Source organism: Microtus pennsylvanicus, chromosome 3, assembly GCF_037038515.1.
Source record: "Microtus pennsylvanicus isolate mMicPen1 chromosome 3, mMicPen1.hap1, whole genome shotgun sequence".
NCBI classification, from domain to species: Eukaryota; Metazoa; Chordata; class Mammalia; order Rodentia; family Cricetidae; genus Microtus; species Microtus pennsylvanicus.
The window spans coordinates 9,813,211-9,835,294 of NC_134581.1; the positions used below are offsets into that span (position 1 = coordinate 9,813,211).

Below are 22,084 nucleotides of genomic sequence, written 5' to 3' on the forward strand. Positions count from 1 at the left end.
ACATAAAAATTCAAACATAACACATATAAGAGTGTGAACCAGAAGCAGAGATCCATGGTTCTAACACAAGCATGAACTAGGGGGCAAGGGGAAATGATCTACAGGCAAAAGACACACACACACTTTAATGTACTCTATAAATAACAAAATCAGCTTATTATTTATTTATGTTAACATTTTGCCACATTAACAAAGTTGGTACGACTACTAGTCACAAAACCGCTGGAAGTAAGAGAGCAACTAAAGAAAGGTTCACATTTTTATACATAAAAATGACCTTTGAAAATGAATACACATAGTCATTCAGCAAGAATAAAACACACTTCTTACCAAAGAATTTACTATTATGTCTATTAAATATTAAAACTCAATGCATCATTCAAGTTGAATTTCAAAACGATAGTCATACTATATTTCCTTCACTGAATTTTGTTTGTAGAAAAAAAAAACAATCAGAATGATTTTTTTATAGTCAGCTAAGATATCTCAACTGGAAGCCCACGTTAGTATTTCTTGTCACTCACACTTCTGCTCCATTTCTTTCATCTCTTCAGGGGGTATTTTCAGCTTGTCAACGTGTTCTCTCACCACACTTGCCCATTTCTGTAAGGAATCCAAAGCAGTCCAAGGCTTTGACATATCTACAGCCAGTATAACCAGAGTGTCCTTCAAAGAAAGGGCATCCAGGGAGAACTTGAGTAGCCCTTTGTGATACAGGTCTCCATCCAAGATCCACACATTACATCTTGTTTGATCTACAAAGACAAAAGAACCCTTAGTGTTTCTTTTCAGCAGCTCTGCTAAGTCATTTAATTATCCACAATGATGTCTGTTATCATTGCTAAAGTTTAACTATCTGGGTCAATGACAATTCAGAAAGGCCTAAAATGATGCTCGCAGGCGACTGTAGGACAGAGCACCTCCTCTATTTCCTATTCCTTAATCAAGGCCAAGACATTAAATACCGTTTACATTTTACCATCAGCAGACAGAACTGTACAGACTCAAGAAATTACACACACAAAAAGGACAGTGCCCTATAGAAGAAAAGAAAGCCGGGCGGTGGTGGCGCATGCCTTTAATCCCAGCACTCGGGAGGCAGAGGCAGGCGGATCTCTGTGAGTTCGAGGCCAGCCTGGTCTACAAGAGCTAGTTCCAGGACAGGAACCAAAAGCTACAGAGAAACCCTGTCTCGAAAAATCAAAAAAAAAAAAAAAAGAAAAGAAAAGAAAGCTGAACAAATGAAAACAACTTTGAGGACAATTACACTATTATAGGAAAATGAGGAAAAGGTGAAAAGAGGTGGGCAAAATAATCACCATACTTCAGGAAAAACAACTTCAAAACTGAGATTTTTTTGAGGATGGCGAGAGGGTTAACATCCCACATAAGAACACTGTAAGATGCTGGGCAGTAGAGGCAGGCGGATCTCTGTGAGTTCGAGACCAGCCTGGTCTACAAGAGCTAGTTCCAGGACAGGCTCCAAAACCACAGAGAAACCCTGTCTCGAAAAACCAAAAAAAAAAAAAAAAAAAAAAAAGAACACTTTAAGATGCTTAGAACCACATAATCTGAAGCCCAACTTCACGTGATTAGATGGCTATATATAACTATTCACTGATCCAAGCAACATCTCAGATATCTGCTGAACAATGACAAACTGGAAAAGAACCAACTGCAGAAGAGAGCAGCAGGGTCTGTCACAGACAAGTTACACTTACCATCCCTGTCTTCATCATGCACACTCAAGTACAAATACTCCAGTCCTCTTCCTTTCTTGTACTCCTCTATTCCCTGAAGTTTTCTTATTAAGCTTGTTTTTCCAGCTCCATCTTCACCTAGATAGACACATTTTTAAAAAAGAAAAGAAAAAGTCTGTTTTCATTCTAATATGGACCAAGGACACTTTCTGGCACCATGTGAAAAGCCAGCTCAAGTGGCATCAGGCACAAAGTAATCTGAAGAAGACAGACAGGCACGGCACTATTAAAGACAATGTCTCCATACCAGACTTCCTTCTCGCTACTGCTGTAACTCTTGTTGAATCTTGTTCCATCCTGCTACAAAGAGTGTCTTCTGGGGGACAGAGTGACAAAGTGGGATGCCATGGCTTCGGGAAATGCCAATTAACATCATCTTACTTTAATCTATAAGGAACAAAGGGCTCCCTCTTAGCCTTCAGTCTGAAGAATCTCAGTGACATAGAGACACCTTCTTTGTTTGGTTAAAGACCAGAGTACAGGCAAGTTTACAAAATACACCACAAACTACGGAGGGCAATGATGGTAACAGAACCACCACTCTCTGTTTGGATTTAAAAAAAATATTTACTTTAAAATTTATGTGTGTGTATGGTCTATGTTCACAAGTACAGGTATCTGGAGACCAGAGAATCTGCTCTCCCTGAACATGGAGCTACACATGGTTGAACCACCCAACCGGGTACAGGGAAACAAACAGATTCTCAGCAAGAGTAGATATGCTTTAAACCTATGAGCCATTCCTCCAGTATTCTCCACCCCTTCTTTTTTGAGAAAACATCTCACTGTGTAGCCCAGGTTGGTCTCTAACTCAAGACCTGCTTGCCTGTCTCAACTGGGACAACAGGAATCCTACCATTCTTGACCTGGAAGTGGCCTGATCTGAATCATGCCCACATTGGCTTATTCAACAGGTCAGGCCAGGGAACTGGGTTCATTTATTAATCATGAGACATGGGGTTGAGAGAGCAGAGAAGGGATAGTAAGTTGGGCAAAAGAAAAGAAAAGAAGGAAGGTAGAACAGACAAAAGTAGGAAATAGCCTTAAAAATATTAATGACAGGAAAGTGTATGATTTAAATTTAGCAAATATAGAAAGTTTAAGAACTGGGATGTGACTTAGTTGATAGAGTCTTGCCTAGCATGTACAAATCCCTGGGTTCCCTTCCAGCACCACTGTAGTAGTTTGAATGGAATTGCCCCCCATAAACTCATAGGTTGTTAGAGTAGGTATGGCTTTGTTAAAGGAGGTGTGTCACTGTGGGATTGGGCTTTGAGGTCTCCTATGCTCGAGCTACCCTTAGTGTGACACTCAGACTACTTCCTTTTACATGCAGGTCAAGATGTAGGACTCTCAGCTACTTCTTCAGCAACATGTCTACCTGCATGTCAGTAAGTTCCACCATGATGATAATGGTCTAAACCTCTGAAACTGTAAGGTAACCCAATTAGATGTTTTCCTTTATAAGAGTTGCCATGGTTATAATGTCTCTTCACACAACAGAAACTCTAAGGCAACCATATAAACATGGTAAGATGATACATGTCTGTAATTCTATACTTAGTAGGTAGAGCAAAAGGTTCAGGAGTTCAAAGCTATCCTCAGTTACAAATTGAGTCTGAAGCCAGTCTAGGCTACATAAAACCTTGCCTCAATATTTTTCTTCATTTATTTTTATTTTATGTACAAAGGTACTTTGCCTGTATCTATGTCTGTGCACAAAGTTCATGCCTGGTGCTAGTAGAGATGAGAAGAGGCTGTCAGATCCCCTGGAACTAGAATTACATAGTTGGTTGTGAGCTGCCACATAGGTCCTGGAATTGAACAGGGGTCCTCTGGAATAGCAGCCAGTGCTTTTAACTGCTATACCATCTCTCCAGCCTATTTTCATTTTCATGTTGAAGAAGAAGAAAGGGGGAGGAGAAAGAAGAGGAAGATGATGAAGCAGCAACAGCTGAGGCCACCTATGTCATAGATTTGAATGACTACCTCTATTATCTGAATGCTGCCACAAGATCACAGTGGCCACCTGTCCACTGTTCATTATTTCTTTTTCTTTTTTTTTGGGGGGGGGGTTTCAGTGTAGCCCTGGCTTCCCTGGAACTCATACTGTAGACCAAGCAAGCCTCAAACTCAGAGATCCACCTGCCTCTGTCTCCCAAGTGCTGGCATGGTTTCTCTCTCTCTCTCTCTTTTTTTTTTAAGATTTTAATTATTATGTACACAGTGTTCTGCCTGCACACCAGAAGAGGGCACCAGATCCCATTATAGATGGTTGTGAGCCACCATATGGTTACTGGGAATTGAACTCAGGATCTCTAAAAGATCAAGCAGTGCTCTTAACCTCTGAGTCATCTCTCCAGCTCCGCACTGGTGTTTCTAATCATGATGTCAGGAGGAGACAGAGGTGACACAGGAAAAGAGAAGAGATGTCCACAAAGGCACATCCAACTCAAAACAAAGCGTTCCTGGGGGTTAGAGAGATGGCTCCGTGGTTAAGAGTACCTGAGCTTAGTTCTCAGCACCCACATGAAGCAGTTCACAGCTACCAGTAACTGGAGCTCCAGTGGGATCCAACAGGCACTAGCACAAACTCATACAAAGACACACATACACACAATTAAAACAAACCTAATTGAAGTTTTAAAAAGCAAAGTATTCCAGATGTCAAGTGTCTTAGTTAAGTTTCTATTGCTGTAAAAAAGACCATGACCAAAACCAACTTTGGTGTGTGGGAGTTTAGCTTACAGCCTACAGTTCATCATGCAGGGAAGTCAGGGAAGGAACTCAAGGCAGGAACCTGGAAGCAGGAACTGAAGCATGGACCATGGACGAGTGCTGCTTACTGGCTTGCTCTTTCTGCTTCCTTTCTTTTTATTTTATGTCTTTTATTTTATCATATGAATGTTTTGCCTGAATGTATGTCAGTTCATCATGTGTGAACTGCCCTGTCAAGATCAGAAGACAGCATCAGATCCCCTAGAACAGGAGTTATAGGTTTCTGTGATCCCGTATGGGTGTTGGGAATTGAATCCTAGTCATCAGCAAAAGCAGCTAGTGCTTTTAACTTTTGAGCTATCTCTACCTCCCTCTTTGCTTTCTTTTAACCATAGGACCATCTGTCCAGGGAGAGCATGGTCCACAGTAGGATGGACTTTCCCACATCAATTATCAATCAAAAAAAAAAAAATGTTCCACAGACTTGCCTATAGGCCAATCTGGTGGAGGCATTTTCTCAGTTGAAGTTCCCTCTTCTCTGATGACTCTAGTTTGTATCAAGTAGAGAAAAAAACTAACCAACATATACCAGAAGTAGTGATGCATGCCTATAATCCCAGTACTCAGTTAGTTGCCTGAGGCTAAACTGGGATACATAGTTAATAAACTAGACAGTATATACTACAAGCAAAAAAAAAAAAAAGAGTATCTCACAACATTCCCTACTGTATTTCATCTGTGGTTTAAGACTAGTTATTTTCATGAATCATTTTTCCAACACCTTATTGTTAGTAAATAACCATAAATATCTATCAGAAGTTTGACATTGTATACATATATAATACATGCATACATACATATGAAATCAGATCGGTATGTTGAAAAGTTATTTGCACTCCACTGTTCATTGCAGCATTATCCACAATACCAAGATATAAAACTTGAGAGTCATCATAAGATGAATGGATAAAGAAAATTCAGTAAAACCAGGCATGATGGTGCGTATCTATAGTCACAGCATTTAGGATTTGGAGACAGGAGGATCATAAATTGAAAAATCAGCCTCAACTTTATAAGTTTGAAGCCAGCTTAGGCTACATGAGACCCTGCCTCAAAAAATAAAAAGACCTTTAATCCCAGCACTTGGGAGGTAGAGGCAGGAGGATCTCTGTGAGTTCAAGACCAGCCTGGTCTACAAGAGTTAGTTCCAGGACAGGCTCCAAAACCACAGAGAAACCCTGTCTCGAAAACCCAAAAATAAATAAATAAATAAAAAATAAAAAGAAACATATAGATACACAGCAGACTGCTACAAAGTCATAAAAGAAATGTTGAATTTGTGAAAACTTAAAATGAACACAGAGGATACAATGTTAAGTGAGATAAACCAGGCACAAAAGACAAAACCACAGCAATGTCTCTTCTAGAGGGAGCTAGAGACTGTGCCCACAGACAGAATGTGCAGTGCTGGTTCCCAGGGTCCGGGGAACTGGTGAGGCAGAGATCACAAAGATCACAAAGTCTCAGGTAGAAAGGAAAAAAGGAAAAGTGGTATCAGAGTGCTCCTGTACTGCAGTGAGCACCAGGACTTGCAGCAGCCTGCAGTGTGTGGGGGGCTGCCTGGAGCATGCTGAGGCTTCTCATCACAAGACTGGCACATTTGACATGACAAGCCACCGCCCAGGGTACATACGTCCCCCACAGTATGTTGTACACAGCAAACATGTATAATTTTACTTCATTAAGAAAAAGAATGTGGCAATTAAATGAGTATTCCATGCTACATTTATGATATACTATTAAACTAGCCATCAAAACAGCAGATTGGGTTAAAAACAGCAATATCTTTGACAATAACAGCAATTCCCATGATCAACCATCATGCTCAAAAGCTGGAAATAAAGCTAACTGCTGCAAAGTGGGATATGTCAAAAATGTTCGCTGTATTGGTCTTGTGATTTGAATTCTCTTAGCTCTATATAGCATTATGGCATTTAACTTACAGCTTTGTAATTGCTTGAGAGCAATAAGGAAGAGAATTTCTATCCATCACCTCAGGAGGCTGGAGAGGATTCTCACACTAAAAATTATTTTAATCACCATGTTAGAAGAGCTATGGGAAAGCTTAAGAGATCTGCACCTGCCTACAAACCCTGAACTAGAAATACAAAAAAATCAGTTGGTGCACACCTTTAATCTCAGCACTCAGGAGACAGAGGCAGGCAGATCTCTGAGTTCAAGGCCAGCTTTGTCTATGGAAATGAGTTCCAGGACAGCCAGAGCTACACAGAGAAACCCTGTCTTAAAAAAAAAAAAAAAAAAAAGAAAAGAAAAAAAGAAATACAAAAGTCCACCTGCCTGTCACTGTCCTAAGAAGGAGCCTAGTTAGGCCTGAAGTCAGACAGCCTTGCAACTAAGGCAACACTTCAGCCAACCTTGCAGGATTAATTAACCACCAGGAGTTAATCATTTCAGAAAGAGAAAACGAGTGCAGAGACTCAGGCAAAGGAAGTGCCCTTCTAACAAGGACAAATAAACACTTGGCATGGTGGTACAGCCTACAGTACCAGCACTGTGTGAAATGGGGTGGGATCCCAAGTTTGAGACCAGCTTAGGTTATGTAGAAAGTAGACCAAGTGGCAAGCTTGAGGCCAGCATGCCAGGCTAAGAAAGTTAATAAAACTAATAAAACTGTCCCTATGACGATGGGGAGTCACCAGCGGTTTAGATATTTTAGAAAGATTGTGTGGAAAATCCAGGAAGCCAAACTCGTGTAAGATTAAGTCTGGGGCCGGGCAGTGGTGGTGCACGCCATTAATCCCAGCACTCGGGAGGCAGAGGCAGGCAGATCTTTTTGAGTTTGAGGCCAACCTGGTCTACAAGAGCTAACTCTAGGAGAGGCTCCAAAGCTACAGAGAAACCCTGTCTCAAAAAACAAAAAACAAAAGTATTCATCTCTAGTCTTCCATAGAGTGGTCACTGAACGGTGCCATCAACTCAGTACTAGCCCAGATTCTTGTGAGTTTCACAAATCCCCTCTCCTATTTTAAAGAATATTTTAGGCTAGATGTGATGGTATCAGCATACCTTTAATCCCAGCACTCAAGAGGCAGAGGCAAGTGGATCTCTATGACTTTGAGGTCAGCCTGGTCTAAAAAGTGAGTTCCAGGACCACCAAGACTGTTTAAAAAAAAAAAAAACAAACAAAAAACCTTTATCCTGAAAAACCAAAATAAATAAATAAATAAATAAATAATAAAGAGGCAGACTTGGAATATAGCTAACTGGCAGAGAGCTTGCCTAGCATACACAAGGCATTGAGTTTGATTTCCAGCAAAAGAAAGAAAAACAAATGTAGTTCAATCTTTTTTAAAAGTATTTTTACACTTATTTATTTATAGGCAAAGGTGTACAAGTGGAAGTCAGAGAACAACTCTCCTATCATGTGGTCCCAGGGTCAAACATAGGTCATCAGACTTGATGGCAATCACCTGTGCCCACAGAGCCACCTCTCAGGCCCTGTAATTAAATCTAATGGCCTAAGTTGTACACGGTGTTGCACAGCACCACAATCCCAGCACTGGGAAGGTAAGTGAGGCAGGAGACCTCGGGTTTGGGGACTAATAGCGAGTTCCAATAGTGAGCCAGCCTAGGTTGCCTTGTCTCAAACAATGAAGAAGACAAAGCCTCTGTAAGCAGGAGCTCTTAACCAAATGCAAGACATAAAGGATTTGCTTTTGAGGAGGTCCCAGACAAGAAATTACCCCATTCTTCTCTGGCAGACTACCTACTTGCTCACCCAAACAGAACCATGCCTTAGGCACTGAAGATCTTTTACCAGCATCCATGTCAACTGCTCACCACCAACCACTCTCTCTGTTCATAATACGCCTTATGGACCTGCTTGTCCTGGGCCTTCACCACGTCTACTAAAACTGCTCATAACTCAGGGATAGAAAACTTGAAGCTATACACTGGGCATGGAGGCACACTCCTTTCATCCCAAAAGAGGCAGAAGGATCTCTCTGAGTGTGAGGCCTACCTGGTCTACATAACAGAGTTGCTATGTAAGCAAACCAAGGTGAAAGCCCTGTAAAGTCAAGAACCCTGCAGGTGATGTTGTTAAGATAAGTTTATCTAAATTTGCATCTTTATAAACTAGATTTTCTTTTTTTTTCTTTTTTTAAATATTTATTTATTATGTATACAATATTCTGTCTGTGTGTATGCCTTCAGGCCAGAAGAGGGCACCAGACCCCATTACAGATGGCTGTGAGCCACCATGTGGTTGCCGGGAATTGAACTCAGGACCTCCGGAAGAGTAGGCAATGCTCTCAACCTCTGAGCCATCTCTCCAGCCCCTAAACTAGATTTTCTTAAAGAGAACATAATTTCACTTTTCCTTTTTTTCTAGCATTGGGAACTGACCATAGGACCTCATATACTATCGGGAGGCAAGCACTCTACCACTGAGCTATACCCTTAGTCCTAAGAGACATATTTTAAAGTGCCTTTAAAACAGACTAAAGCTGAGTCATTCCTCTGGAGACAGAAGCAGGAGGATCATAGGTTTGAGGTCAGACTGAAATACATATGAAGACTCTGTCTTCAAAAGAGGGGGTGGGAAAATAAGAGCACACCTGGGAAGATACTATTATAATAGTTATTTTCATGCCCACATACAGATACTAGGAAGCTTTTAATGTAAATGGCTAGAAAATTAAGCTACAGGAACATAGGTCTCTCACATAGTCTTTTATAGCCTCTAACATTTAAAAAAAATAATTATATTTAGAGTGTGTGTGTGCACGCGCGCAAGTGCATGCAAGCTCAAGGAGGTCAGAGAACTATTTGCAGGGAGGTTGCTTCTCTGCCTCCACTTGCAGGTCCTGAAGACCAAACTCAGCACCAGCACTTGTATATACTGAGCCATCTCACTGCCCCTGTAGCTCTTTAAACCCCTAAAAAACAGAAACAAAAGTCATTCTTAGCTTGTTGGCCATTTAAAATCACCATGGGACAATCCCTGAATGTCAGCTGCGAACTGCTTTGTCCTAGTCAAGTGTGGAGACATTTAAGAGCCCATGGACAGGGAAGGCCATGTCTGACAGAAGGATAAGCAAAGGCGAGAAGGCTTGTTGATCATGGTTGCAGACAACAGTCAGACTCTCCACCGTGAGTAAGCCTGTTCTCCATCCTATCTGTCAAGACTCTGCTCACATAAGCCACTCACAAGATCCGGCACTTACCAGTTTTTCTCCAAAGCAACCACAGTTGTCAATTCTTATTCCTCAATTCAAATTTAAAAACCAAAGTGCCGGGGTCTGGAGAGACAGCTCAGAGGTTAGGAGCACTGGCTGCTATTCCAAAGGTCCAGAGTTCAATTCCCAGCAATCACATGGTGGCTCACAGCCATCTAGAGTGAGTTCTGGTGCCCTCTTCTGGCCTGCAGGTGTACATGCAGGCAGAACACTGCATGTGTAATAAATAAATCCTTTAAAAAAAAAACCAAAGTGATCACAAAATCAAGATCTGCAAAAATCACTGGAAGTGTATACAGACAAATGTATGCTGGTGGTGCTGTATGTCCCTGAAAGATGATCTCTAATTCAACAAAGAGATGTGATACCAAAATCATTTTTATATACGTTTGCTTATTTTAGTGGTGGGGGAAATGCATGTGCCATAGCGCATGTGTGGTGTCAGAGAATAACTTGAGGGGCTCAGTTCTCTCCCTCCACCATGTCGATGCCAGGGATCTAACCCAGGTTTTCAGGTTTGGCAGCAGGAGCCTTTAACACTAACCCATCTCAGCAGGCTATTAAGATACTTTGTAACGTCAGTTTGCAGATGAAGAATGTGAAGATTTGGATGTGACTTCTGTGACATCTCTTCACCAGCTGGGTGACCGTAGACACAGCAGGGCCCTGAAATTCTGTCCCAATTATTATTCACTGGATCTGTGACATTGTAAGAATGTAAGAATTGTAGGTCCACCAGTACTTAAAAAAAGAGTATCATGAGCTGGGAGGTGGTGGCGCATACCTTTAACCCCAGCACTTAGGAGGCAGAGGCAGGCAGATCTCTGAGTTTTGAGGCCAGCCTGGTCTACAGAGCGAGATCCAGGACAGCCAGGGTTACACAGAGAAACCGTCTTGAAACATCCCACACCAAAAAAAAAAAAAAAGAAAGAAAAGAAAACACAAAGCAGGTGCAAGTGAGAAGGCACACACAACATGTGATGTAACTGCTGTTCCAAACACTAAAGCATACCGCTGTTCCCAGGGTTTCACAGAAGTTACTACAAATCATGCCCACAAGGCTAGAAAGTGGGTGCTACTGTCTAAAATGCAAAGCAACTTAAGCCTGCCCAGCGCTCATGAACACAAAGCCACATTACCACATTGCGCCTAGATCAGCCCCGCCCCCATCGTTCATGACAATGAGTCAAATTAAATAGCACTCTGCATTCTTTTCTCTGTCCTCTCTACTGCTGAGACACTACTTCCTGCTTAGCATAGCCTTGGTGCCACACACCTCTGCAGAGCTTTGGCTGGCACCTCCACACCCAATAGATAGATACATCAGGTGCACATCAAGATAAATGGGTGAGAAGGAATCCCCAACCTGCCATATAAAAACGAGGTGCAACTTTATTTGACCTTGCATGACAAAACATAAAGCAACATGTTTCATCTGAAAGTTCTAGTGACAAAAGCCATGAGGGATCATTCTTTTTGTTTTGTTTTATTTTTTGAGACAGCGTCTCTCTACGGAGCCCTGACTGTCCTAGAATTGCCTATGTAACTACGCTGACCTTGAACTCACAGAGCTCTACCTCCAAAGTGCTGGTGTGTGCCACCACACACAGCCTCACGAGGGACCTTCATTCAACTATTTTTGGCTCAGATCTTCCACTAAGGTCATGTGGAGGCTCCAGAGAGATGGGGAGTGGGGGGCTTTTGGCCTACTCCCATCTCTCAGTGGGCATCTCCTCCTTGGCGGGGTAGAGTGGGAATAGGCTGCGGCCATGAGTAAACTTGTATGCACACCTGTTCAGACTAAATGTTCAGAAGCATCCAGGAGGATATGCAAAGCAAAAAGACAAAGCTGACCTTGAATACTAGTGAAACTGTGAAGCCTGAGACACAAAGCCCTTGTCTGTAAAATAGCAGAAACACTACACGACACTTCACTTGGGAAAACCTCAGCACGAGTAACTGGCATAACAGGATAGTTCCCATCACATGAAAACATCAGAACTTATTATCAGTTATTTTTTCTGACTCTCACAGACTGATTAAAAGGGAATCAAAACCAGTTTAATTCAATAAGCACTAAAGCCAGTGAATGCTGATCCCAATGGCTATCACCAGCTCCTCTGCTCCAGAGGTCAAAGTCTCATTGAACTAAAGGCTCTTTATCAGCAGCTTTGTATGCCGGTATGCATTACTTAGCAATGTTGCTAGCAGGAATTTATCCCAAAGATAATATTGGGTACATGGAAAATAAGATGTAACAATAATGAACTATAATCAACCATAATTACGATACAACCAAGTATACTATTATTCAATAAGGAAAGATAAAGCTGGGCTGGTGAGGTGGCTCAGCACATAAAATGCTTGCCAAGCAAGCCCAACAACCTGAGTTTGGTCTCTGGATCCCACATAAAGGTGGAAGGGTTTCCCACGTGTAGGCTTCTGCAGAATTTCTGGGAGTTTCAGCTTTATTATTAACAACACTGATTTTACACGCTCATGCACTAGTACTTTGCTAGACCTTTTGTCTGTCATAAAGATGTGCAAATAAAGTTAGCACACACCAACTCGAAGGCTTTGTTTAATGACTAGTATTTGGAATAAATATCTCTTTCCATTTGGTTTAGGAAATGGTTTGTAGAAAAAAAACCCTAAAATACCATAATCTGTTTCTTATGTTGTTGTTCTTACTGTTTTAAGTTCTTTACTCATTGCTTTCTGCTGTTATAAGAGGGTGTCTTGCCACTAAGTAGCCCAACTGGCACATAACTCTCTTGTAGCATAGGCTGATTTCAAACCAAATTCCTCAGTCTACAGAATGCTCAGATTACAAATATGTTAACACAAACTTGGTTGTCTTTTAACAATTAATAATAAAAAAGGTCAATTTTCAAACTAAAAAAAAGTGGAAGAGAAAAGTAGCTCAACAAAGTTGTTCTCTCTCAGCCGGGCGGTGGTGGCGCACGCCTTTAATCCCAGCACTCGGGAGGCAGAGGCAGGCGGATCTCTGTGAGTTCAAGACCAGCCTGGTCTACAAGAGCTAGTTCCAGGACAGGCTCCAAAACCACAGAGAAACCCTGTCTCGAAAAACAAAAAACAAAAAAAACAAAAAAACAAAACAAAAAAAAAAAAGTTGTTCTCTCTCCACACCACATACATAACACACACACACACACACACACACATATATATATATTTATATAAATAATGTGTATGATAGAAATATAGCTGGTCTTTTGGATTTTTGTTTGTTTGTTTGTAATTGTTTTGTTTCCAATAAAACCTCACTATGTTGCCCTGAAACTCACTCTGTAGACCAGGCTGGCCTCAAACTCACAGAGAGCCGCCTGCCTCTACCTCCCAAGTGCTGGGATTTAAGGCCTGTGCCACCGTGCCTGGCAATTGACTTCATCTTTTTAACACTTTATTTTTCTTTTTCTAGCATGAAACATGCACAACTTTTAAATCAGTGACTTCCAACTTTAAAGGTTTTTAGACATAATGTCTTTTGGTTCTTTTAATACCATGAAGTATGAAATTATCTCAATTTATACCTCAGGAGGCGATGTCCACAAAGACAGAACAGTCTACTCCCAGGCAGTCCACCACACCTGAAGTACTTCAGCCTTTCTCAGCAGGTTTTCGCACCTTCCCACTGTCCCTCACCCATAGTCTCCTCCCCAGGGCACTTCCAGCAACAGTTTCTCAAGGCTGCTTCACACTGACATTTCATCCGACTCCTGCTACTCTGTCATCACCCTGTGGAACTTTAAAGGCTTCTGAGAGCAGAAGGGAGTCTCAGGCCATGTTTTCCTTAGATGATGCTGCCCAGTGTAATTCTAAAACTGCTGAAGAAATGTATCTATTAAGCTAGAGAAGACAGGCTTTCCCATCAATTCAGGGCTCTTCTGTTTGGCTTTTATTTTTATTTTTTTGAGACAAAAAAAGCTGACCTCTAACTCACTATGTAATGAGGATGACTCTGACGCATTCTCTTTCAGTGGACTTCACTCCAGCTGAAGAACCATCCTACCAGTCTGTATCTATCACTCCTGCAGCTCTGTTTTCTGTTTTTGACAGTGGCACTGGGGGAAACAGGTCTACTCTTCTTAATTCTTAAATCTCTACTCAACCAAACTGAGAGTTAATTCATCATTCATGCAACACATACTCACTGAGAATCTACTATGCCAGATACCGTAACTCATTCAACAAAATCTCCATTAACTGTCAGCTTAGGGATAAAACTAATGGCAACAAAGGGGTTATGGGAAGGCATAATTCATCAATTTCAGGTCACAGACCAAAACTAGCCTGTTGCTTGTTTCTATAAATAAAAGTTTTATCAAAACACTGCTATTTTTCATTCATTCATCTATTATCTGTGGTTGTTTGGGGACTGAAGAGCAGAACCGAGGAGTCTGCAAGAGACTGCGGCTCACAAAGCGCACATCACTTAGATTCTGATTCTCTACAGAAAACTGTGCTGGCCCTGACTTTGTGTTTTTTCTCAAGACAGGGTTTCTCTGTGTATCCTGATTGTCCTGGAATTCACCCTGTAGACCAGGCTGGCCTCGAACTCAGTGATCCACCCGCCTCTGCATCTAGAGTGCTGGGATTAAAGGTGTGTGCCACCAACAACTAGCAGCCCTAACTATTTTAAGATAACAATATGCCATCTGGTCCTCATAACATTTTGTATTTGGAATATTTTTAGTAATAACATATATTAAACAATATAATTTTATGCTAATCCTCAACTCAGGATATGAGAGACGCTTTTCTTTGTATCATCTATCACTGGCATCATAGTCTCATAATTACTAAAGCAGAAAACAGCATCAACACAATTAATAAAAACCTGTTTCCTACAGTTACAGAACTCTGGTGATCTTTAATACCTGCTCCACAAGAGTTCAGGGTAAGAGTATCTTCTGCCTGTTATGTGAGGCTGCGGGTTCAAGCCCTACTACCCACCTGACCCCTCCCCACACTAAAAAAAGAGAAATATACAGATATAGGTAGAATGATTAAATACTGTCATAGTCTTTCTGGACTTCACTATGAGTCAGGTCCAGGTAGATTAAATGGCTGCTTATTCGTAAGTGTCATGGCCAGTTATATCTGTCAATAAGTCACATCCCTAAACTCAATAAGTACTTGGATTTTCTTCATCTTTTTGTTGTTGTTGTTATATTATAGTCTCTCCTTATTCTTTTTTTTATTTTATACCTTATTGTTTTTAATTGAGGTATACTTTTTCCCCACTCCTCTTCCATCCTCCCCTCCCCCTGCCCCCCATGGTCCCAATTTATTCAGAAGATCTTCTTTTTCTCCTTTCTAGGCAGATCCATATATTTCTCCCTTAGAGTCTTATTTGTTGTCTAGGCTCTCTGGGGTTGTGGACTGTAAGCTGGTTATTCTTTGCTTTATGTCTAAAATCCACTTATGAGTAAGTACATATTATATTTGTCTTTCTGGGTCTGGGTTACCTCATTCAGTATGGTTTTCTTCTAGTTATGTCCATTTGCCCACAAATTTCAAGATATCATTATTTTTTACTGCTGAGTAGTACTCCACTATATAAATGTACCACATTTACTTTATCCATTCTTCAGTTGAGCATCTAGGTTGTTTCCAGGTTCTGGCTATCACAAATAATGTTCCTATGAACATGGCTGAGCAAATGTCCTTGTGGTATGATTGAGCATTCTTTGGGTATGTGCCCAAGAGTGGTATTGGCAGCCTACAGTACGGGAAAGGAGCTTCACCAATTCTATATCTGACTGATTTCCAAAATACACAAAGAACTCAGGAAACTAGACATCAAAAGAATAATCCAATAAAAAAAATGGGGTACAGACCTAAACAGAGAATTCTCAACAGAGGAATCTCAAATAGCCAAAAGATACTTAGGGAAATGTTCAACACCCTTAGCCATCAGAGAAATGCAAATCAAAACAACTCTGCGATACTATCTTACACCTGTCAGAATGGCCAAGATCAAAAACACTGATGATAGCTTATGCTAGAGAGGATGTGGATAAGGGGGAATACTCCTGCATTGCTGGTGGGAGTGCAAACTGGTACAGCCGCTTTGGATGTCAGTATGGCAATTTCTTGGAAAATTTGGACTCAATCTACCTCAAGATCCAGCAATACAATTTTTCATCTACTCTTGTTAGGTTTTGTTGTTGTTGTTTTGTTTTGTTTTTAGGAGTTATTTTTTATTTGGGCTTTTGAGGTTTTGTTTTAGGTTTATGAGCATTTAGTCTCTCTACATGTGTGTGTGCGCCCCACTTTTGTGCCTGGTAAGGAGGCCAGAAGAGGGTGTGGAGTCCCTGGACCTGGAATTACAGATGGCTATGAGCCACTATGTGGTCCTGGGCCCTCTGCAAGATCAGCAAGTGTTCTTAATTGCTGAGCCATTTCTCCAGCCCCTTGCTCTTGGGTTTTTTGTTTTGTTTTGGTTTGGTTTTGGTTTATTGTTGCTGCTATTGGCTGTTGTCTTACTAAGTAACTGGGAATGGCTTTACATTCCTGATCTTCCTGCCTGGGACAAGAGGAACTCATCACCACATCACCCAGCTTCTTTTTAAAGATAAGATGTCTGTCCCTGGGGCTGGACAGATGGCTCAGCACTGACTGCTATTCCAGAGGACCAGGGTTCAATTACCAGCACCCACATGGCAGCTCACAACTGTCTGTAGATCCAGTTCCAGGGGATCTGACACCTTCATATAAAACATAAAGTTAAATAAACTATAAGAAATATTAAAGAAAAAAAAAGATGTCCGTCCCTATACAGTCCCTGAATTTGTGTTTCTCATGCTTTAGCCTCCTGGATTAAGACCAGATTTTTTTTCTTTTAAATAATTACCGGTATTTTGGATCAAAAATAACCATTGAGTAGTAAAAATTTTGTATATGGCATTGTCTTCCTTGAAGGAACGTCGATCCAGTTGGAAAGCTATACCAGGACCCACCACAAAGGACCCTTAAGAATAGTATGAGTTTGGAGAACTACTTATCTGTATCTAAATACCATCACCTCATCTACAAATTGGTGCTACCATCTACCCTTAGATTGGGTGATAGAACTGTAGATGAGATGTGTATGAAAATGTTTTTGAGAGATAGCTCAGTGGTTAAGAGCACATACTGCTCTTGCTGAGGACCTGAGTTCGAATCACAGCACCCACATCAGGTAGCTCCAGGGGAATCTGATACTTCTGGCCTCTAAGGGCACTTGCATTCATGTGTATATAGTCCCCACTCACCCACTACACATAACTGAAATAATAATTAATCCTTGACACATAGTTCCGGCTCCGTTATCCTACTGAAGGGAAGGTGAAATAGCAAGTTAAGAGTTAAACTGGGGTGTGTGGCTATGCAGTGTAGCTATGCAAGGGATTCAGACAAAGGCCTATACCATCCCCTTACCAGGCTATTTCTGAAATACAAAGCCTTGTTAAGGGGCTCAGACTTCTTTTCTTTGAGCATAAACGACAAAACACCATCCTCACTCATGAGTGATATATTAGAGCCAAGCACCTATCTGCCTGGCCTGACAGCCTCAAACTCAATAACAAAGACAACAGAACACCTATGTGTTTCCTTCCTCTACCAACACAGACTGAACACTGCTCTAATACCTGATAATTAAATGCCTCTAAGAACTCTTTGGAGGAATTTTGGAAAAGTAACTATTTTTGCACAAACAGTATTTTGAAATCAATGATTAGCTGAAAAGAGCTCTCAGGAAAACCCTAATAGTAATGAAAGAAAAACATGACATTTCAGGCTTATATAACTTGACACCAGATGGAGTTTTCTGAACTATTAAGTTCATAAGAAAGAAAACTAGCTTAGGTAGAGGGCAGTTGAGGGAGTGTGGGGCTCCGAGTACACCAAGGCTTACAGACTGACCCAGTATCTGAAGGATCTAGAAAACACCAGACAGGAACAGGACTGTCACTCTTTATTGGTGAGACTCAAAAAGGAATCTATTTAACAGAGCAATTAAAACAATCCACTTCGAGGGCGACGTAAAGTCTTAAGTTCTCAGTAGCAGTCAGTAACCTGTCTACATTAGCAATTAAAAGCATTCTCTGGAACTGGTTTGGTTTTGTTGCTTTGGGACCCTATCAACATCACTGTTGTAGGTAGTGACCCTGTCTTGTTTGTAAGGAAGAAGACACTGGGAACACTGCAATGGGAGCAGCAGACACTTCAGCGGCTCTAAGCCACTGGTTAAAGACTTCTCAGGAATGGGTTCACATTCAGTCCAGCGCAGCTCATAGTCTGCAGCCTGGCTTTCTGGTGTCCCATCTGACCCTCCCACAATTCCAGCAGGCAGGCACTGTTATTCCCACAGCTAGCATTTGAAAGACGAAGGACCCCAGGATTACAGACACCTATGAACTCTGTTTGTATGCAAACGGGGGCCTTTATTCAATCCAGGCTACACGTGGTGCAAAGCTCGTCTTCCAATTACCTTGACCACAGCTTTCTACAACACAAAGACGCCTGCATGCAGCGGCAGGAGGTCATAGAAAATGAGTCATTTCTTCCTACCTGCCCATTGACAGTCACTGTGGAGCCTCTCAGGGAGCAATTCCTAGGTACACATAACAAAAACTCTTCAGGCACAGCTTCCCAGCCTTCTGGCTAAAATCCAAGAGTCTAAAGTCTTGAGACACCCACATCAAAGTTTTAAAATATAACTGTCATCTTATTATACACTCCAAATCTTGCGAGTAAAACAAAAATAAAAAATAAAGTGAGATTTCTCCTGGAGCTGGAAAAACTTGCAAAAATGCGAGGCTAGGATTGTCTGCTGTCCTTTGGCCCTTTATCCCCACTTCACAGCCGGTAGAGATAAAAAATACCCATGAGAACGGGAAGAGACATGTCTTCCTTATTCTAGCCATTCGGCTGAAGGAACTAAATGAGATCGCTGTTCTACTGCCCTTTACAAATTTCAGAGTTATTAGGTGACAGTCAAAAAGGCAGCTGCAACCCGAGCACAGCGCCAGGAGAACGGGAGAACGCTGATTCAAATAACACTCATCACGACCCAGTCTCTGGCTCCTGTCAATTACACAAAAGAGTCAGCTATTAAATATTAACGGCATGCATTTGCGCTGGAGCCCTCCTGCTTGCTACCAATCTCTGTTAAGAAAGGGAAAACTGTCCCCGTTCGTCTAGGTGGAACCTCAGACCACTAGGATTCCCTTGGGTGTTATGTACATTCTGCCTCTCTCAAGGGAGATGACAGAGCCACCCCACATCCCGGGGAGGAGAAAGGACGGGAGGGACCAAGCCGGGAGGACCCGGGTGCCTTGTCCCCCAGCTGTCAGCCGCAGGCCGGGAGGCGGGGCGCGGCTGGGCTCCGCTGTCCGCACAAAGGGAGTGGGCGAGCGGAGGGGTGAGCCTGCAGCCCCGATCCCGGGCGGAGAGCACTTACCCAGCAGCAGCACGTTCTTCCCGGTCGGGAGCTTGGAGCGCGAGCGCGTGGAGACCTCGCTGAGGATGCAGGACCTAACAGGGAGCAAGGCGCAGGCTGAGGCCGGGCCCGGCCGAGGACGGGAACCGCCGGCCCCAGCTCCCGGGAGGCCCCGCCCGGCTCCCTGCTCCCGCGGGGCTCTGGGATCCCGAAGGTGTCCGCCCCGGAGAGGAGATAACCCGCGGGGGACCAGAGAGGGGTGCGGTCTTTACCAAAGGTTCTGTCCGTCCTCGTCGTCGCCCGCTGCGGGGCCGCCGCTGCCCGACGCCAGCTCGTTGGCCAGGGGCCCGCTGGCGTAAGTCGAAGCTAGCCCGGGCGGAGATGAACCGAACGAGCCGACTCGCCCCACGGCCGCCATCTTGATCGGGAATCACACCACTCCTGACAGGGCTGAGAGAGCGAGGCGGCGGCGGCGGCGGCGGCTGAGGGAACCCGGATATGGGCGTTCGGGGCTCTGGAGCTGACCGCGCCTGCGGGGGCGGGGACCAAGCCTGAGGGCGGGGTCTGGGGCGGGGCTGTAGGGAAACGCTGCTGCGCCTGCGCGGAAGACCAAGTCCATGGACTGCGCACGCGCAGCTTGATGAGTCACTTATTCTGTGGTCATGCTGCTTTTCCTCGAGTTCCCAACCTGAAACATTTCCCCGCTTGCATCACCGGTCACCCGGGCTGCAGCGGTAGAGCGGGCTGTGTCAGGTGGAAACCTAGTACTGACGTGGATACTGCGCTGCCCACCATTCAGTCGGTCCAAGCGGGGTCGGCAGCCTTCACTGAGCCCAGGTACAAACCGGCTGGCTGTTCCTGTCCCCGCCGCCGGGGTTGGAGTCGTCCTATCGTCCTGGATTTCTGGATTTCTCTCTTCATTCACAAGGGGCGATGAGTACCTCAAGCTGGACCCACATCTGGAGCCGGTTCTTTCAGTTTCTATGCAACTGATGACAGATGAATGTTGGCAGCACTTGTAAAATTAATGGTCTTGATGGGTTTGGGTTTTGTTTGTTTCAGGTGGGGATCTCATGTCACCCAAACTGGACCCTTAACTGATCTTACTGCCTGCTTGTCCCAAGTGCTGAGGTTTTCAGGTGAACATCACCATGCCGGCTTCTGATCTTGTTGTCTGAAATGTCCCCCGTGAAATCGTGAAGACCCCACCCTACCTCCTGGCCCCAACATAAGTCTTTCCATCACTGTAGTTAATACAGCAAGCCCATAGAACCTAAGCTAGCACCCAGATAGTTCTGTTAGAATTTTATTGGCTAAATAGATTGGAACGTCTGAGAGCCATCTCTTTAGGCTCATGTCATGTAAGAACAATTGCTGAAAACAGTACAGTTTTTACATATTTGAAGATGGCTTGGTCACGTGACCTGAACAATGCTGTTAAGCTAGCAAGAAAGCCCACCACTAAGCAGTTTGCTACAGGTCACTTTGCACTAATAGACTGTGGGCTGACTAACCTGGGTTCAGTTTATTGGCTTTGTAACCTCATAATTTACCCTCTCTGAGTCTCAGGTTTTTACTGTAAGGTGGGGATAAAAGGAAGGCTAAATAAGATGATTCGTGTAAAGGGTTAAAATATTTCCTAGAAAATCCTAAGTGCTCAATGTTTGTTAATTATTGTTTTGTTTTTATTTTTAAACCTTTTTGTAACGATGTATTTATTTTTGGCCGAACAGTGGAGGTGCATACCTTTAATCCCAGCACACGAGAGGCAGAGACAGGCATTTCTCTGAGTTTGATTGTCCTGGAGTGAGTTCCAGGACAGCCAGGGCTACACAGAGAAACCGTATCTGAAAAAAAACAAAAAAGATGTATTTATTTTTATTTTATATGTACTTTGCCTGGATGCTGGATATATGTCTCTGTACCACATGCATGCCTGTGCCTGGTGCCAGTGGAGGCCAGAGGAGAACATTGGATGTCCTGGAATTGGAGTTACAGACTGTTGTGAACTGCCATGTGCGTGCTGGGAATCAAAACTAGGTCCTCTGGATGAGGAGCCGGTGGTGGGATGTCCTTCTGTATATGTGTTGTTTTTATTGGCTAATGAATAAAAAAGCTACTTTGGCCTAAGACAGGGCAGAATATAGCCAGGCTGGAAAAGATACAGAGAGAAAGAAGGCAGAGTCAGAAAGACATGATGTAGCTGCGCAAGAAGGTAACAAACCACCAGCCTTGTGGTAAAATATAAATTAATATAAATGGGTTAATTTAAAATGTAAGAGTTAGTTAATAAGAAGCCTGAGCTAATAGGACAAACAGTGTTGTGATTAATATAGTTTCTGTGTGATTATTTGGGTCAGGGAGGCCAGGAAACGAACGAGCAGTCTGTTTACAAGCCAGTGCTCTTAACTGCTGGGCCATCTCTCCAACCCTGTCAAGTTGCATGTCAGTCTCCACCTTCCACCTTGCTTGAGACAGTGTCTCTTGTGGTTGGTTTATTTGTAGTTTGCCAGTGCTATCTGCCAGTTAGTTGACCCTAAAGAATCCAAAGATTCCTTCATCTGCCTTTGCTTCCCACTTGATGTAGAAACACTGCTCATCTAGCTTTATGTGGATTCTAGGCATCTTCACTGAGCCCTCAAGCTGCAAGCACTTCCCCCACAGAGCCATCTCCCCAGCCCATTTTACTGATGTGTTAGCCTAGCTACTGCTGGCTTTGACTCTCCTGTGACAATGATGATGACCATGAGCCACTGATCTTCCTGCCTTCAACCTCTCAAGTGCTGGAACTACAGGTGAAAACCACCTCACCTAGTTAATTATTCTTACTGTCTTTTCTTAACCTTTCAAATCATATCTTGCCAAGCCCTGGTAAAGGTGGCTTGAATGAATTC

At 42.9% G+C, this 22,084-nt stretch overlaps 1 protein-coding gene across 1 annotated transcript in view; it reads right to left on the bottom strand.

Annotated features, from left to right (window-relative positions):
- Positions 1-19,713, bottom strand: part of Dync1li1 (dynein cytoplasmic 1 light intermediate chain 1) — a 40,679-nt gene extending 20,966 nt beyond the window's left edge. The window contains exons 1-4 of the mRNA XM_075964260.1: positions 19,463-19,713; positions 19,212-19,285; positions 1,722-1,838; positions 525-755 (exon numbers count right to left, since the gene is read on the bottom strand). Of these exons, the coding sequence (XP_075820375.1) occupies positions 525-755; positions 1,722-1,838; positions 19,212-19,285; positions 19,463-19,608 (568 nt within the window). The 5' untranslated portion in view covers positions 19,609-19,713. The remainder of the gene's footprint in view (positions 1-524; positions 756-1,721; positions 1,839-19,211; positions 19,286-19,462) is intronic.
- Between the last annotated feature and the right edge of the window lie 2,371 nt (positions 19,714-22,084).